Here is a 17537-nt window from a genome sequence, read left to right as displayed (position 1 = left end):
TTACTTTTACAAATATTTTTTTGCTTTTTTTTTAAATACTATAAATCGAACACATCAAAAGTAACAGTCCATCATTCCCACTACGACGGCGACGAAAGCATATTACGATTTGTAAAAAGTACACAAAAACCTAATTTTGCCCAATAGAAGAGCGCAAAAAGCAATTATCACTTCTCAGAAGTAAAAAATTCACGTCAAAAGCAACAAAATTGTGTCGCGACGGTCGTAGTGGGAACGCTCGTTACGGAGCGTTATAAGAAGTTGTAATTGCTTTCTGAGAAGTGATAATTGCTTTTTGCGCTCTCCTATTGACCAATATTCGGTTTAAGTATACTTTGATCAGACCTCTTATATTAGAAGTCCATAGTAATATCGATAAGAATAGCTATTATATTTTTAAAACATAGTGTAATATCGAAATGCAGATAAACTATAGAGCAATATGTGAGACGCGATGTCTGTCTGTACTTATTCTTCTGCTTATTTTCCCTGAGAGATGAGTTGGCTTAGTTTGTACTTTGGACTTGACCTAATAAAAGTTCTAAAACTATAATTAGATTATGTTTGGGTTTGAACAGCAAATGGACCTTTCGCAACTGTCAAATTGAGCTTCATAGACATTTTAGAGTAGTATATTGGGGCCTACCAGTTAAATTATATTTTTGCTAGTAGCAATATATATCTACTAGTGAAAATGTATTTGGACCGTACTAGTGAAAATATAACTTTACTAAAAAAATACACATTCACCGTAATGTTTATACATCGGATGTAAATAAATAATAATAAGTATGTAAATATACGTATAAAAAGATAGGTTGAAATCATATAATTGTACTAGCACCTGCCAGATAATTTATATTTTCACTGGTAAAAATGTATATCTACTGGTAAAAATGTATTCTGATATGATTTAACTGAAATGACATACATATTTTCGAAATAGATTCAAGACTGGACATCATCCCTCTGCCAACTTCTCCACCACTGGTCGGAGAAACACGATACTCACCAACCATAGTTTGTAGTAATATATGTAATATTATATAATAAATTATTACTAGTTTCCATCAGCGTCTTTATGCCTGCAAAGTCACACCCCTCAGTCAGAACTCTTAATCTTTTAATGCTTCTAATTTATAATCAATTCGCACCGGTCGGCATAAGAAAGGCACTTGCAATCAACTAATCTCTTTATTGTACATATAGTATAATTTTAAATCTGATTTGTTTAGAATTTGCCAATAGTTGCAGATGGTCTTGTAACTGATTTATTGAATTAGGGCGCTTTTAACGCCATAAAAGTTCCAATAAAAGTTTTCTTTCATGACTATGACTTTTTCAAAAACTGAGGAAAGTGTAATTCAATTTGGAAATTAAGGTCATCAACATTAAGATTGCGTTCATACGGGAAATTATTTTTCTCACAGTCGGTGTTATTATCTCAAGAGTATGCCTACCAGATTACCATAATAATTATGTTTATTATATACTAATAATTATTAGATAAATAAAATACAATAATTTCATTAAATCATAAAATTGTATTACAAAGAAAGAAAATTATAATTAATCATACATATGACTGTAGTATTCCTGATATATCTGAATGTATGTTTCTTTTTCAGTGGGAGTCATTTTTGCTATCACGTCATCATCAATGTTAGTGATCGATATCGCTTTGCCATTAACCATGACATTTGGGGCATTGTCGTCTGAATCGGAATCATTACTGTCCATCACATCTAAAAAAACGACATGCAATAAAAATTAAAAACACATCAATCACAGCAACTTGACAATATAGAAAAAAACCAACCAATCGCTGGATTATCATCCTTTTGTTTATAGAGATCCTTAGCTTCGTCGTCACTCGAATCTGAACTATCTTGACCTTTAATTGCGTTCGCAACATTGATACCTGAAATAATGTTACAAAAATATACTCATTATCTAAGAATATATATTTTAATTTTCAGAAGAAAGAACTCACCCGTATTTTGTTTTTCGTGTGCCAACAATACTGACATAAAATCGTCGTTCTTATCTTTGGGATTCTTTGTATGTGCTGCATTTGAAGCTGCCTTTTCCAAAATGGCATCAGTTGAATGATTACTATCGTTCTGTTGATTAAAGAAAATATAGTGTTCATTTTTGTTATCATTTATTTTCTTATATGATTGACAATATTTTCATCTCAAATACAGTATCTCAAAAAATAAAATATAAATTTAAGATCAGTAATAAGTGAATCGAATACGATACTCGTGGCAGTCGATAGACACAATCTTTTAAATAGGACAAATTATTTTCTACATAAGTTATGAATGAGTTAATTTATCTTGGGGCAAAACTTTAAAAAAAAAATACAAATCGATCGAATACGTTAAATTTGCTAAGTTGCTCCTGTGTCTTAAGAGAGCACGGCGACACTAATATATATAGTGTCGCCGTGTTTATCAAAAGTTATATTTGAATATGTTCTTTGAAGAACGATGTATGTAAATATAACAAGAATAACTCTCTAGATCTAATTGCAGGTTTATTTGCATTAAATCTTAATCCAGGACAATGTCGAGTATGGACCAATAGTGTGAATAATAATCACCTGATTGTCATTTGTAACAATAGTACTCTCCACCATCCATACTGGTCTTTCTTTACGCTGTTGTGTTTCTGGGAATGCAGCGTTAGCCGCTCCTCCAGAAATGTTAACATCCACTCTTGTTTCTTCTGCAGCAAAGCCGCCACGACGCGTAGCTTCACCGGACCATATCTCGTTTCCAGTGCCCGGGTGATGTCCAGGTTGTTTATTGAGTATCCTAAAATACAATCATAATACAAATAAGCACATAACATGCGTAATAAAATAATTAATCTATACCCTCTTATTGTGTTAATGTCGACTGGTTCAGGTTCTAATATCTCAGGCGCCAATTTGATTCCTTCGACCTCCCTCAGGAGGATGTACAGCGGTTCGAGTTGTTCGTTAAATTTAGCTAATAGTAATCTAGAATCTTTCTTCGGAAGCGCCGACTGATCTTCCTCGACCACATGGTTGCAAAATGTGCAATGGAATTCTTGCGATGCAAAATCAAACAGTTGATCCGCCTTTTATTGAATTGAAAAAAATTGTTACTTATAATTTAAACATTTAGATGTATATTTACATACCTCTAAATCTGTGAATGTTTTTCCGCAGCCGGGGCACTTGAAGCTGGCCCTGCTCGTTGCGTCTCTTTCTTCCGTCTCCATTCTCTTTCTCATAAGATCCAATTTGTATTTTACGACGTTTACAAATGTTTTATAATTTATAAAGTAATAGTTGACTTTTTGTGCCTTGCCATCGGGACCTGATAATTTGTTTATTAAATATAATAGTGAAAATGTATAGAACTACGTAGGTTGTCAAAAAATGAGCTTACATAAATAGGATTATGGTATTGAATAGCACTAATAATCTACTGTTTAGCAAGTCATTTTATAATGATTAGTTTTATTTTTAAGCTTTTCATGCGTATCTGTGATTTTTAAGATTGAGTCTCAAAAGCAATTTATCAATATTAAATTTTGAGTCAATTGAATCAATAAAAGATAATAAGCTATGCGCTTTTTTATATGTGATGATAATAGAAAAGCGATTGGCCAATGCGAAAGAAGTCATAAATGCACCGGAAAGTTTAAATTACGGAAAGACAGTATTTTAGAAATTTGAAACTTTGAAAAAAGGATATAAAAAGCTTGTAGATAATGACGGAATAAAGTGTTTTTACTTTAAATTCAAATAGTTGACAATAGAAAGCGAAAATTAACCAAATACTTGAAGAAAGGCTGAATAATTTTCAGTTGGTACTATTTAACAGGGATTTTTTGAGATATGTGTATTAAAACAAATACTTTGTTCCATAAAACAAATTGTTTGTGTATTTATGTAAGATAAAATGGATTCGTTGCAGAGTTATTCATTAGATGTTCACTGTTCTGAACAATGCTCGCTTGCACCTAATCTGTCCAACAGTAATAAACATTCGTTTTATAGAACAATTATTTTATATATTGCTCATATAAATTTTCCTATTTTTAAATTAGCTACAAAAAACTACGCTTTGAACAGTTGACGTATAATACATAAGTTTTTCTCAAATTTAATTGAGTTATTAGATATGTAAATATTAAAACTTAATTTTTTTTTCATAATCACGTCATTGAGGCATTATTCATAATATTATTTGTAGCTAACAACTTTATCAGTTAATGTGGTATTTCCGCCTATAGTATGTCATGACAATTTCCATAAAATATATTGATAACGCAAAATTCTATTTACCAGATTTACACACATACACAAAATGAAAGATACCCACCAGTTTCCATTTTCAATCTGACTTGTATAAATTTGTCGTTCTTTAGCGTAGCAATCCTAGCTCGTAGCATCTTACGTTCAAACTTTAACAATTCGCATATATCGTCTTCTTTCATACCTATCGAAGTATACAACAAAATTTTACATATGTAAATGGTATTATGTCATTAATAACGGGACATAAACATACATGGATTACGAACGAGCATGTCGACAATTAGTGCATCTTCGATGCAATAAAATCCTCTGACGACAAGCCTAGCCAATTGTTTTAAACTGCTCGGCACCTCGGTGACGACCCGCTCGTCTCCCATTTTGATATCTTATTATCCTAAAAAATTTACTAGCATTATAAATTATATACATAGGCTTTAATTTAAAAGGAAGCGGATCAATAAAATAACCGAATAAGTAGTATATCAAATATATTATAAAAAACGTTTTGACATTCAAATGATGCAATATGACAATAAATTATTAAAATCGTTTTGACAATAAATTATTAAATTACAGTTACGTATAATACAACTTGTACTCGATGACATTGGAATAGTTTCAAGTATTATTATTGCCGTTGTATCCGGATTTCGATTGAGATACAAAACCGATCGGTGATCGTGTAATTGACATTCATTATTGAATGATTCGATATATATCATAAGTGTACGTCCATTAAAAAAGCGCTTTATTGTAATGAAACATATATCACACGTACAACAATCTCCACTAATTACAATACCGTCGATTAAATACCGTGACTACTTAAACGAAGTATTCTCGAGTGGAAAGAAAAATTACGCTAATACGCAATTATACGACGATCGAAATCATATATAGATTTTTTAACTTACGACTTATTCGATAAGATATTTTAATATTCATATATTTTTAACTTAACGAACCACATCACAAGAATAATTTATAACGGCAAACTTTTCGAAGCGAACGAATTTTTTGAAAGTAAATTTCAAGCGTTTATCTCCGCGATCGTCTAAATAATAATTTATGCAAAAAAATCGAAATCGTTGGCACAATGAGGTGTGACGTACAAAACGAGCCGACTTAAATTCGAAGAGAACTCGACGCAAACCGAACGAGGACTCGGCGTAAAATGGAAAAGTATTCGATACCAAAAATAATACTAAAAAGGAATGATTCGGATTTTTATCGTCTTAATCTTTAACTGATCACAAATAAGTTTACTCAACACTCACATTCACAAATGACGGTTTGATTTTTCAGTCTTAATACTGTGCTTTTTTCGATTAAACATTAAGGCCCGTTAAGAATCCTGTATTGTCATCATGTCTAGCAGTGAAAATTGGAACAGGCGCGAAACAAGCAATTCAGAATTAAGAACAGACCTTAACTTTGATATAACGTAAATCATACTAAGGTTATTTACAATATATACAAAAAAATGAGGAACCTGTGTGACTATTTTGCTTAAATAATACAAACATACAGATGGAACGAAAAATGTTATCGATAAAATGAAGGATTTAGAAGCAGAGTTAACTACCCATCTAGTAAAACATACATGTGTCTTTCTACCTAAGCACATTTTTTTTTAAATTGTGCATATAGAAAATTCTTACTTCACAATTATTCTTTGCTGTGTAAATTGAAATAAAATAGCAATTATACAGATTATTTCATGTTATCCCAAAGCTATGTTTTATATATAATAAAAAAGAAATTAATAGTTATTGATTGAAAGTGAATTTTTTACGTCGTGATATATTTAGCAAAAATATATTTTTTGAAACGCGACAAGAGATTGTGAGGTAAGAATTTTGGCACTGCTCATTGGCGAAAAATGTTACTAGACCCGAATGAAGATAAATAGTTTCGGGTATTGAAAAATAGACAGATATTAAAATAAAATACATAAAACTCCAGTTTAAGGCAGCTCATAAAAATAAGAATAGAATGCATATGAATAACTTCGCTTCTAGATCCTTCGGTTATAAAATGTCCGATGAGTAGTCTTTTTCGCAATAACGAGTCTCAAAAAATAAATAAATTATATATACACTACCAGTCAAAAGCTTAAGACTAAAACCTGTAACAATGTTCATAGGCACGAATCCACCTTTATTTATTTTAACCCTTACAAATATTGCTACTGAATTAAAGAATAGACTATATTCTGAATTTGCCATTCTTATTCTTATTCACTTAAACAGGTCAGGTTATATTTTCCAACAGGAAAATGCTCTCAAACATGCAGGTTTCTACAAATAAAAAATAAGAAGGAATATTAAAAAATATGATTTGGCCACACCAAGCGCCAGATCTAAATCTAATTGAGCTTTTAGGGAATGAGCTTGATCAGAAAATTCGCCAGCACTCACTAATATGGGAACGACTAGTGAGTGAACTACTACATTAAAAAAAGTAGTTATTAGAATGGCAAAAGTAGCTGAAGCTGTGTTATTCAATAAGAGTAGATTTTTTGATGAAGAGACAATTAAATGATTTTTTTAATGTCAAAAATACTATTTAAAATTGTAATTTTGAGTTTAATGATAAATATATATTTGATCTTTCATTAAATATTGTTTTTCTATTTTAATTTATATTAAGAATATCAACAAAAAATAGTTTTGACTGGTAGTGTGAAAAATTGTGAGAATCACCATTTGGATATGTTTTTTTGGTTCCATTCCGTATACCTAAAAGAAAAACGTCTAAACGTTACATAAAAAAGTAAAGCAACGTAACTCGTACGAAAAAAAATACATGGTATTTTAGCTCGCTCGAATGATCGTTTCGAGCGATGACGTATATATTAAAATGTTATATTGTTTCTGTTAAAAATGTGATAAAAAATCATCATCAACAGAATACGTAGTCAATCGTGGAATAAAATGACTATCTGTATAAAAATACAATTCATCTTATCAGATCTCTATACTTAAACTAAATTTTAACAACACGGGACAAGATCAACGGTGCACTCCGGAGTGCGACATTTGAGTCCTTTCGATTTCGTTCTGTATCTTGTCCAGCGCCTGCTGTATTTCTCTAAAATTAGGTCTGTTGGAGGGTTGGTGATTCCAGCACAGTCGCATGAGATCGTAGACGCATCGCGGGGTGTTGTCGGGGCACGCGAGCATGTTGCCGTCTTTCAGGAACCGCACCACTTCTTCGTGGGTCATGCCGAAGTAGGGCTGGAGAGCGAACGAAAATATCTCCCACAAGCAGACGCCGTAAGCCCAGACGTCCGACTCCAAGGTGTATTTGTTGTACAAGATGCTCTCGAGAGGCATCCATCGCACCGGAATGGCGTCGTGCTCGTCGCCTTTGTAATAATCTTGCAGATATATTTTGTGTGACAGTCCAAAGTCGGCGATCTTGACGACCATCTCGTCGTTGATGAGACAGTTTCGCGTCGCCAAGTCGCGGTGCACGAACTTCCGATCGGACAGATAGACCATACCGCCGGCGATCTGACGCGCCACGTGCAACAGATCCACGTGAGACATCTGCGTCGCTTTCAAGAGCTTCGAGTCTTCCCGGGTCTCCGAGTACGCGTCTGCCAGACTGCTCGCTCTGAGAAACTCGTTCAAGTCGCCCCTGCCCATGTACTCGAACAGCAGACACATGGGTTTACCGATGGCGCACACGCCCAAAAGCTTGACTATATTAGGATGGTCGAACTCGGCTAAGAGGCAAGCTTCGCGCTCGAAATCGACCTGAAGATCTTGCGACGCCTCCTCTTTCAGCATCTTGACGGCCACCAGGGTAAACTCTTCGTCGGCGATCAGACCGGGCGCTTTGGCTTGAAACACGCGTCCGAAAGCACCTTGACCGAGATCGCGAACGTAGATGATGTTGTTCCTTGGAAACTCGAGCTTTTCTAGTTTGGGATTTAGCTGAGCGCCCGTGTTGTGGTAAGCGAGATTGCTCGGCAGTTTATTCAGATCGATGTCGACTTCCGGTCGGCGTATCGCGGATCCGCTGACGGAGTATTTGTTTTTGACGACGTAGTGACACAGGAGGGCGATCAGCAAGATCAGGAGGATGACTCCGAATCCGGCAAAGGACGCCACTAAAATGAAGAACGGCGTGAAGAAGGTCTCCATTTCGATTTTGCCGTGATCTGTGGTTTCGTCCAGATCGGTGGAGTTGGGACAGAGCGGTATGTTGCACCGTTGCCACCGCTTGGTCAGATTCATAGTGTAGCACCAAGGCGTAGATTCCTCTCCGCCGGCGTTCCTGCAGTAGTTGACGGAGTTTTTGACTTCCGGGAAGACGAGATGCGGCCTGACGTGTTGGTGGGGCGACTGAGACTCCCACGCTTGACACGCGTAGCCGTCCTTTGTGACGTTGACGACGCCTTGGTAATATCTGCCGTTGCCCCGTCGGCAGTCTGTCGTGATCTCTTCCGTCTTCATCTCGGCGAAGCCCAAGTTGGAGCAGGCGGGAGGTTTGTCTTTACCGGCGTATTTGGGGAGGTCGTCGCAGACGGGCAACTTAAACTTGCCCCTGGACTTGAGGTGTATGTTCCTCTGCTTGTTGTCTTCGACGAGCGCCCAGTCGTTATAGCAGAACTGCATCTTGATGGCGATGCAGTCCTCATAGCAGAGCGGCAGGCCGACGGCTATGCCCCCCTTGATCACGCACTTGGGGAAAGCGTAAGCGCAGAGCATGCGCTCGGCGGGACCGCGACAGGGGTCCTTCAACCCGGCTATCATCTCCTCCCAGAGCCCCTCCACGGTGCGCTCGTTGCGCAGGCCTCCGCCCCCCGCGTCGTCCGTGGAGTCGTACCACACGTTGCCCGAGAGGTAGCCTCGACAGACTCGTCCGTTGTAGAAGGAGCAATAGCCGGAGGCCGTCTCGAACTCTTCGTCAACGACGACGTCGTCGGCGCCGGTCGCCGCCAGCAGCGAGAGCGCCAAGAAGGACAGAGTCGCGGCCATGGTAGGCTCGCGCCTCTGAGGCGGGGGCGGCGCGCCTCGGCCCCCGCCGTTCACTCAAAACTCATATCGATCAGCAGGGCTGCCAACTCGACCGAAAGCACTAACTCGTCGGCCATGCGCGCCTACTTTTCTTCGACGATATTAAATTAAGATGACGATATTAAATTTATTTAAATTAAATTAAGACCATCGTGAACTAACAGTTAATCAAATAACAATACACAGTATTATTTCAAAACACAAAAAAAGTACTTGTTAATTATTTGTTCTGCTTTTGGCCAACAATATATTTTATTCACAAAGAAGTCATTTGGGTGTGGGAGGGGGGGAGGGGATTTGCTCCCCTTTGAATTTGGTCAGAAAAATGCATGTCATTTAAAGAAATACTGGAAATCTTAATGAAATCAAAATACTAAAATAACGACCGCTGACTGGCCAACTTTTGCCCCCACCTTGACGCTGAAATAACGTTCTTGATTCTAAACCAGAAATTCTCGGGTTATCCCTTAAAAAAAATCTAAGAAAACACTCGAATATAAACCGAAAATATTTTTTAAAGTATGTCAGTATATCAGTGAAATCATATCGGAATAAATTTTCACCGTTAAATATATATTTTTAGCCCTGAAAAAATAAGTTATCTGGCAGGTACCAGTGAAATTACATGATTTCAACTTTTCTATACGTTACATATAAATGTTACAGTGAATGTGTATTATTCGGTGAAGTTATATTTTCACTAGTAAGTCCAAATACATTTTCACCAGTAGATATATATTTCTACTAGCAAAGACATATTTAAACTGATAGGCGCTAGTGAGATTATATACTGCTCTAAAATATCTATGAAACGCAATTTGACAGTTGCGAAACGTCCATTTGTTGTTCAAGCCTAAACTTAACATAATGAGAGTTTTAAAACTTTCATTAGGTCAATTCTAAAATACAAACTCAGGGGAAAATAAACAGAAGAAGTATAGACAGACGTCGCATCTTGCATATTGGTCCATAGTTTGTCGGCACTTCGATATTACTGATGAGATTATTGGTCAAAGTATATTCAAACCAAATTTTGGTCAAGAAGAAGACGCAAAAACAATTACCATTTCTCAGAATAGAAGGTATGCTTAAATATGCTCAAACTTAAAATTTTCTAAGAATTAAATCTAAATTTTATAATGTAAAAAATCTATTTTTAGCTCTTATCGAGTGGGTCACATAGCTGTGTATATTTTTAATCTATAAAAATGTTTGGATAGCAATTAATTCATCAGCAATCCTTTTCGCACCGAGAAGAAGTCGTTTAAAGAGGGCTACGGACAGTCAGTTAAACCCGACAGTTTTGACTGAACAGTTCCAGGGACGTCATTTGAGGGAGGCAGATGGGGCATTTTCCCAAATTTGAATTTAGTCAGAAAAATGCATGTCATTTAATGAAATACTATAAATCTTAATGAAATCGAAATATTTAAAAAAAAAACGAGCACTGACTGGCGAACTTTTGCGCTCCCTTTTGAAAAAATCTAAAATGACGTCCCTGATTCTAAACCAGAAATTCTCGAGTTATTCCTCAAAAAATCTAAGAAAAAACAGTCTGAAACAGTCTCCTTTTACTACATAAATACTTCATAAAATTTACAACTTGAAGTTTTTTTTATCGCCGTGCGCGTGTTTATTCCCCGAATATCGATTAAAAATCGCAATTAACCGATTATCAATGTCATTAATACACTGAATAACACACGACCTGATAAACGGTTAATGACAATTTATAACCGATGTTTGGGGAATACGCGCACGGCAATAAAAAACTAAGTTTTAAATTTTAAAACGTATGTATGTAGAAAAACGTTTTAACTACTTTCACAAACGTTAGGACCATAAATAGAACAAATGTTCATAGCCATTGTTTTTTGAGCGTGGCGCCGATATAATTAAGAAGTAGCAAAAACTACTCTATATCTCTACCAAAAAACAATATCTTCATGGGGGATAACAAACCGTGCTATTTTTATTAAATCGATTAAAATTACAATTTAATTACAAAGACAAAGTTACAAAATATTAAAATTATAGTCGCTTCGAAAGCTATCGATTTAAAAATAAAATCGGTTACCATAGTTTCGAATCTAAATGTCAAAACATAACCTAAAATTTAGTCACAAAACAAACAATCTAAATCGGCACACTTGTAGATATGGACGTCAAATACAACGTTATGACCGTTTCAAAGTAAAAAAAGAAGTCGCGCGGGAAGGTGCGTTCGAAAATCTTTAACGAGTGTTCGCAAATCGGCGGCGGAACCCTCGCGATTAACTGGGACTAAATAGTCAAGTCTTGAATTTCGTTGCGTTCGTTTACTCACCGCGGCTGCGTAGCGTTACGATTGCGCGTCGGAAATGGCCGGTGTCCCGCGCGTCAAGGTGGTGCTTGCTGGAGACTCAGGTGCGCCTCGACCGCCGCCCGCCAACGGCTATGGCCGCCAACATAACCTCCCAAAACATACCCCCACCACTTACTCTCTTGACAGCTGCTGTCAAATAAGACGCGCCGCTAAATTTAAAAACGATCTATACGACGCACTTGCTTTGATCGAACTAGGGTTGCCAGATGTAAAAAAATAATAAGATGATTATTTATTAATATACATGATTACTTTCACCAATAAAGAAAACATTCATTAAGAAATCTTAAAAGGAAGCAGCTTGAAATGTATTACATCAAATTTCGTCGGCTTAGAAGATTGTTATAACTTTAGGATTTAATGTTTGTGTTTCATAAGACTGGTATTTCTATTTTCTTAATATTGGTATTTTATATAAATTGAAAAACAAATGCTATAGATCATGTACATAACAAAAATCTGGTTATTTTAGGTGTCGGTAAAACAGCTCTCGCCGATCGGATATCCTCGATTGGAATGAAATTCTTCACATGGACAATCGGCTGCTCAGTGACTGTAAAGCTTCATCCATACAAACAGGGCACTCCTGACGAGGGTACATTCTTCATCGAACTTTACGACGTGGGTGGATCTAACCATCATAAAGAATCCAGATCTGTTTTTTATCAATCAACTCAAGGTTAAAAACATACATATTTTTATCATCATCATCTCTTTTTTATCCTGGGCCATGCAGCGCCAGCCACTGAAGCCAAGCGTGCAGATATTCTTTTATATTTCATCCAGAAACGTAGTTGAGGTCTGCCTCTTGGCCTCAGGTTTATAAAATGGTAATCACTTTGCAAATTATTATTTTATTAATTTATTTAGCTAATATTTACACTAAACAAATTTTAACTAAACATAAAAAAAATAAAAAAGACTTAATATTGTAATTTATTTTTTAATGCATAAAGGTTTCTTTATTCCATTTAAGAAACCTGCTACATTTTTATTTTTGCAGATTGTCCTAGGAATATTATTATACAAATACACACTTCCGTACATTATTCCCCTGGCCGTGCTGGCCGTACCTACATGCATGCATGCCTCCCTATCTCTTTCACTCTAGTTACTAACACGTGAGCGATCGAGAGGGAAAGTATTTCACCGACCGCCACTGCCAACTATCCTTAAATTGTCTCTATTTCTAGTATTAAATTTATGTATATTTTATTTCTTATTAAATACTTATTAATATATTCTAGTAAGAATTACGAATCGTCCATGTGAGATGTTGTATTTGAATATACTTAACGACAAAAGACTTTATACAACTCATATAGTTTATTGTTATACTGATGACACAAAGTACCAACGTGTAGGTTTTTATCAGCTACCTGATACAATTAGGTTTACAAGTTTATTTGATATTTTAAAACAGCTGTCATACTTATATGTGTAACAGCTGTCCACAGTATTTAAACGTATACTGCAACGAAGTTCAAGGATTAGATTGTGATGACGAAAATTTCGCTTGAAATAGCGCTTGCTAGATGATTTCTCTATGGCAATGTGAAATGTTGCAGGATTTCTCTATGAGAATGTGAAATGTTCCAGGTTGGTCACTTCTGGCTCAGCAACGGAAGTGATCTCATCGTTCCATTGCACTTTCCATATTTTGATGTTATGTTTTTATATTCAGTGATTTAATAAATCACGCAGCTGTGCCCAAATCCTTTATTTCGGTAGTGTTCATTCATTATTTATGTATAGTTTTCGATTTGATATTATTTCGATGATTATTGTGCGGTCAGTGGCGCTCAACCGGTGGTCCCCAAAGATATTTTTTAGTTCAATACTCGCTGATGACAAGGATGGTATTTGCAGGCGTCCATATATCAGCAAATTATGAGTTATAATCAGAGCCTGATGCCATTATGTATAATTAAATACAACGCCTGAAAGCGGATAACTTTAAATATGTCCGAGGCTAAGAGAAATTCCCTTAGACTGCATCGTTAGTTTACCTCAGACTAAAGCGCCAGAGGATAATAATGAGCCTTTGTTCAAATATTCTCACGGTTAAAATTGTAATAAAATGTATGTAAATATATTTTCAGGTATAATATTAGTACACGACCTTACCAATCGTAAAAGTCAGTTAAACTTACAAAGATGGTTAGCTGAAATATTGACTCCTGATAACGATGGGATTTCTGGTGGCATTGGAATCGATTCTGAACAATTCGTTGGAACGACCCAAGTATGTAACATAATAAATTTACCTACTGAGTAGTTAAATGTTTACATATTGTTCTTTTTTTCAGATACCTATATTTATAGTCGGTACAAAGTTGGATTTGATCGATGATAATTTGCGAAAAAGGTTGAAGAATACGACTTGCAGCATAGCCGAACAATGCGGCGGTGACGAGATATATTGTGATCTAAACAACCTCAGGTAAGTTTAAACATAAAATTTTTTTTGAACTGTAAATTTAAATTTCTTTAAAATTGAATTTAATAAATCACTTTCGGCCATTGATGAGAATGTGGTATCAGTAGAAGAGTAATGACATAATTTATCAAACATTCCTTAATATACTTTAGTATTTCATAAAAATTCCTTTTTAAATAAAACAGTAAATGTTTTGAGAAAATTATTAATGTTTTACAGCGGCCGCATATTTTTATATCGCTGCATAGGAAAGGGTGGGTCCATGCAAGAAGTTTTTGAGTAATTTTAAAAAAAGTGCTGACTGAGAAATAGTTATATTTAAAAAATATTTGTATTAAATAAAACGATACATTAAAATAAATAAAATACCAGATTTAATAATTATACTCGCAAGTAAAAAATGCTTGTTTCATTCGTTTTATTTTGACAGGTTGACTAAATCTAATCTTAAATATTTAATAATACTAAATCTTAAGTGAATGTTTTCCATCCATAATTTTAACTGAATTAGAATTTAAAAAAAATGTTCAGCGCTTATAGAAACTTAAATCAAATTTGTTTATTTGAAGCGTGGAAAATAAATGCTCTTCAGCACACTCAACTTGTTAAAGAAAATTATAAAAAGAAATCGGAGTCAATCATTTTTTACGACTGGATGCAAATGTGATTAATATTAATTCTAGAGAAAGATTGATTTTTTTCGTTAGTTTTATTTTGTCAGGTTGATTAAATCTTATCTTAAATCTTTAATACTATTCAATCTAAATTGAATTGTCAGCGTTTATGGAAGCTCTTAAATCAGATTTGATTATTTTAAGCGTTGAAAATAAACGCATTCAACATTTTAAAGAAAATTATAAAAAAGAGTCGGAGTCGGTCGGTTTTTTACGACTCTGACACTGACTCCGCGACTCCGACTCTACAGCTCTGGACGCAAAAGTGTTTAATATTAGTAAGTCTAAAAAAAGATTAAATTTATTTTTTAGCCCATTTGCTCCTGGTTCTACCAATGCAGTTAAATTAAGCAGATTTTTTGACAAGGTATATTTTTTATTATATATTTGACTATTTTAGTACTAATATTATTTATTATTATTTTTAAGGTTATTGAACGCCAACATTTTTCAAGAGATGTTACAAGTCCTTTTGCCGAGAAGAAGAAACCAAATTACTACTCTCCGCCTTACACTACTCCTCCATTGAGCACCTACTCTCCGCCCTCTTATCCTAAAATATATCATAAGGACTAATGCCTTTCTCTTTCACAAGTGGCTGTGATGGATTTGTTATTTTTTAATAAAGTAATATAATATACATATATATAATCTGTTATTTAAGGTTTTTTATTGTTCATCATTTATTACATTAAAAATAAATCACAAAGCCCAAACTTTAACGTAATCAACTTGTAAAGAAGACGATTTACCATTATTTTTATCATAATTCCAAGTCTTTAACCATTTGCTGCGATAATCGTAGAACTCTTTCATTGCCTGTATTTAATAGATAATATAGATTTAATATAAATAAAACACATCGATAAATATTAAAAATATTGTTTACCATTGTTGAATTATTTTTCCATGGTTTCTTATCAGGATTTTCTGCATCATCAGGAAAGAAGTTAGTTCCTCCAACCGCCAAGTTAATAATCAAATAAAACTGAAATGTATCAATATACGATATAGCTGCTTATTGAGTGGTTGTATATGTGAAATAAAAATACCTCTTGATCAAATGGTGCCATTTTTGTGCCACTCTTCCATGGATTATCCGTCTTTGGAGCTGCATTCTCAAAATCACCATATTGCCAAAAACCTTCTGCAGGAGGCGTCGCTTTACCTATTTCCTTATCGTCGATACTAAATTTAATATGATCTATAATCAAAAACTGTCTGTAAAACATTTCCTTTCATCATAAAGTACATAAATTATTCAATCATACTTGGGGTCCATTCTAATTGATATTTTTTAAAGGCTTCATTAAAACCTTTAAGATCATTTTCGTTAAAATAAGCTCTAGTCCAACCATTGAGTGCACTATATGGTCCGAAATGCAATGTTGAACTCACTCTTGTAACACCAATCTTCTGACCGTCCTGCTCATAATTTTTATTGCCCCGTGATTCTACCAAATCGATTTCACCAGATGCTGGCCATGATCCGTAAGCGTTTTGTGCAGGTAGCAACCATATGGCTAAAAATTGGTGTCAAGTTAATATCTTCATGTGTTTTATATTTACTTTTTATTATAGATTACCAGGCCATAACCAGTCGCCGAGAGGCATCTTAGCTTTGACTTCAACTTTTCCATAACGAAACTTGAACGAGTTCACTGTTCTTATCCTCGCACTCTTGATCGGGTTTATGAGGTTCATCGGAGTCCCGGCTCGTTCACATCCATACCATGCAGAGTTTGTACATCTGTTTTTAAGTAAAAGAATATTGCTTCTATTTCTCATATCTATTAAGATGATCATAAAAATACTAACACATCGGCTGGAGCTCCACCATTAATGTTTAAAGTCCCTCTCGATAAAAATTCTTCACCGAATTGGTCAGACAAGAGTGTCGGTCTTATGTACAATACTCCATTCTCCACATAACTGTTTGTTCTGTTGTTTGTATACCATTGAAATTCCCAATTCTTTACATAAGTAAAAAATTATCATATTAATAAAAATTCTGAGTGTTTAAATTTTTAATAAAATACTTACCCCATTCCCGGAGAGGGTGTTTTCGTGCTCCCATTTTTCATTGTTCAATGAGTCGAAATCTTCTTCAAAAATCAGAGTTCCTGTGCACACAGATTCATTATGTGTAAGAGCATATTTACCGCTGAATTTAGTAGAAGATTTTTCGCACTCTAAATTGGGCGTGTCATCTGTTGCACTTTCTACCTTACAATTTGATATTACAGATAGTAGAAGAAAGAGTAATAAAGAGTATCTTAATCTCATAATGAATCTTTATACTAAAATATTAAAACTTATTTAAATATTTATTAATTATGTTTTTTTGGCAGGACATAAACTTACGTGTGACGTGATAGAAAAATACTGAAGTAATGAAGCTAGTGATAAATATAATGATTGGAGTGAGCGTGTTTATATTATAGATGACCTCTGTGGATTCAAGTTTTTTATGTAATGCTGATTTAATATAAAAAACTGGGTATTTTCTGTGACCGCATAACACGTTTTCCCGTTAACCGTTATACTGATTGATATGCAGATTAAATAGACAATTGTTAAATGTTGTATTATGCACGTGCATTAATAATCTATATTTTATTCAAATTTAATTAAAACAATCACATTTACAACATTTGTTGCTGCTATTAATTTTATGCATTTTATTGAATTTCCTTAGCATAATTTTTTTTCTGGATATGTATTGTTT

The 17537-nt window shown here is 34.7% G+C and overlaps 4 protein-coding genes across 6 annotated transcripts; 1 reads left to right on the top strand and 3 right to left on the bottom strand.

Moving 5' to 3' along the window:
* Positions 1-1524: 1524 nt before the first annotated feature.
* TfIIEalpha (transcription factor IIEalpha) lies at positions 1525-11890 on the bottom strand. The gene is made up of 9 exons (XM_088200474.1): positions 11657-11890; positions 4554-4694; positions 4365-4481; positions 3175-3353; positions 2885-3111; positions 2609-2822; positions 1994-2123; positions 1820-1921; positions 1525-1745 (listed from the first exon to the last, which is right to left on the bottom strand). The coding sequence occupies exons 2-9, from the start codon at positions 4675-4677 to the stop codon at positions 1570-1572; spliced, it is 1269 nt and encodes a 422-aa protein (XP_088056600.1). The 5' UTR covers positions 4678-4694; positions 11657-11890; the 3' UTR covers positions 1525-1569.
* Nrk (Neurospecific receptor kinase) lies at positions 4772-9393 on the bottom strand. The gene has a single exon (XM_088200473.1). The coding sequence runs from the start codon at positions 9289-9291 to the stop codon at positions 7315-7317; it is 1977 nt and encodes a 658-aa protein (XP_088056599.1). The 5' UTR covers positions 9292-9393; the 3' UTR covers positions 4772-7314.
* Positions 11599-15465, top strand: LOC148228397 (rab-like protein 3). 3 transcript variants are annotated; one of them, XM_088200484.1, is made up of 7 exons: positions 11905-12077; positions 12168-12525; positions 12699-12874; positions 12943-13940; positions 14005-14138; positions 15122-15176; positions 15239-15465. In XM_088200484.1, the coding sequence occupies exons 4-7, from the start codon at positions 13776-13778 to the stop codon at positions 15383-15385; spliced, it is 501 nt and encodes a 166-aa protein (XP_088056610.1). In that variant the 5' UTR covers positions 11905-12077; positions 12168-12525; positions 12699-12874; positions 12943-13775; the 3' UTR covers positions 15386-15465. The 3 variants fall into 3 exon arrangements, with proteins under 3 accessions (XP_088056608.1, XP_088056610.1, XP_088056609.1); XM_088200482.1 differs by lacking the exons at positions 11905-12077; positions 12699-12874 and adding an exon at positions 11599-11736 and having other exon boundaries at positions 12168-12374; positions 13798-13940; XM_088200483.1 differs by lacking the exon at positions 12699-12874 and having other exon boundaries at positions 12168-12374; positions 13798-13940.
* On the bottom strand, positions 15458-17204 carry LOC148228396 (beta-1,3-glucan-binding protein-like). Its single transcript, XM_088200475.1, has 8 exons — positions 17174-17204; positions 16853-17109; positions 16628-16782; positions 16396-16559; positions 16081-16332; positions 15862-16013; positions 15699-15797; positions 15458-15628 (listed from the first exon to the last, which is right to left on the bottom strand). The coding sequence occupies exons 2-8, from the start codon at positions 17093-17095 to the stop codon at positions 15512-15514; spliced, it is 1182 nt and encodes a 393-aa protein (XP_088056601.1). The 5' UTR covers positions 17096-17109; positions 17174-17204; the 3' UTR covers positions 15458-15511.
* Between the last annotated feature and the right edge of the window lie 333 nt (positions 17205-17537).

Source organism: Plectrocnemia conspersa, unplaced genomic scaffold (genome assembly GCF_051122295.1).
Source record: "Plectrocnemia conspersa isolate PC_06_02 unplaced genomic scaffold, ASM5112229v1 ptg000012l, whole genome shotgun sequence".
In the NCBI taxonomy this organism is placed as follows: Eukaryota; Metazoa; Arthropoda; class Insecta; order Trichoptera; family Polycentropodidae; genus Plectrocnemia; species Plectrocnemia conspersa.
This window is presented reverse-complemented; position numbering and strand designations above follow the sequence as displayed.

What these genes read in the sequence shown, in the direction of transcription:
- TfIIEalpha (XM_088200474.1), bottom strand. Translation starts at nt 4,677, where the DNA reads ATGGGAGACGAGCGGGTCGTCACCGAGGTGCCGAGCAGTTTAAAACAA. An exon ending in CAGATTGAAAATGGAAACTG is followed by an intron (nt 3,354 to 4,364) that starts GTGGGTATCTTT and finishes ACAAATTATCAG; the next exon opens with GTCCCGATGGCAAGGCACAA. An exon ending in GGATGATAATCCAGCGATTG is followed by an intron (nt 1,746 to 1,819) that starts GTTGGTTTTTTT and finishes TCGTTTTTTTAG; the next exon opens with ATGTGATGGACAGTAATGAT.
- Nrk (XM_088200473.1), bottom strand. Translation starts at nt 9,291, where the DNA reads ATGGCCGCGACTCTGTCCTTCTTGGCGCTCTCGCTGCTGGCGGCGACC.
- LOC148228397 (XM_088200482.1), top strand. Translation starts at nt 11,691, where the DNA reads ATGGCCGGTGTCCCGCGCGTCAAGGTGGTGCTTGCTGGAGACTCAG. An exon ending in GGTGCTTGCTGGAGACTCAG is followed by an intron (nt 11,737 to 12,167) that starts GTGCGCCTCGAC and finishes TGGTTATTTTAG; the next exon opens with GTGTCGGTAAAACAGCTCTC. An exon ending in TGTGATCTAAACAACCTCAG is followed by an intron (nt 14,139 to 15,121) that starts GTAAGTTTAAAC and finishes TTTATTTTTTAG; the next exon opens with CCCATTTGCTCCTGGTTCTA.
- LOC148228396 (XM_088200475.1), bottom strand. Translation starts at nt 17,095, where the DNA reads ATGAGATTAAGATACTCTTTATTACTCTTTCTTCTACTATCTGTAATA. An exon ending in TGGCACCATTTGATCAAGAG is followed by an intron (nt 15,798 to 15,861) that starts GTATTTTTATTT and finishes GATACATTTCAG; the next exon opens with TTTTATTTGATTATTAACTT. An exon ending in GGAAAAATAATTCAACAATG is followed by an intron (nt 15,629 to 15,698) that starts GTAAACAATATT and finishes TATTAAATACAG; the next exon opens with GCAATGAAAGAGTTCTACGA.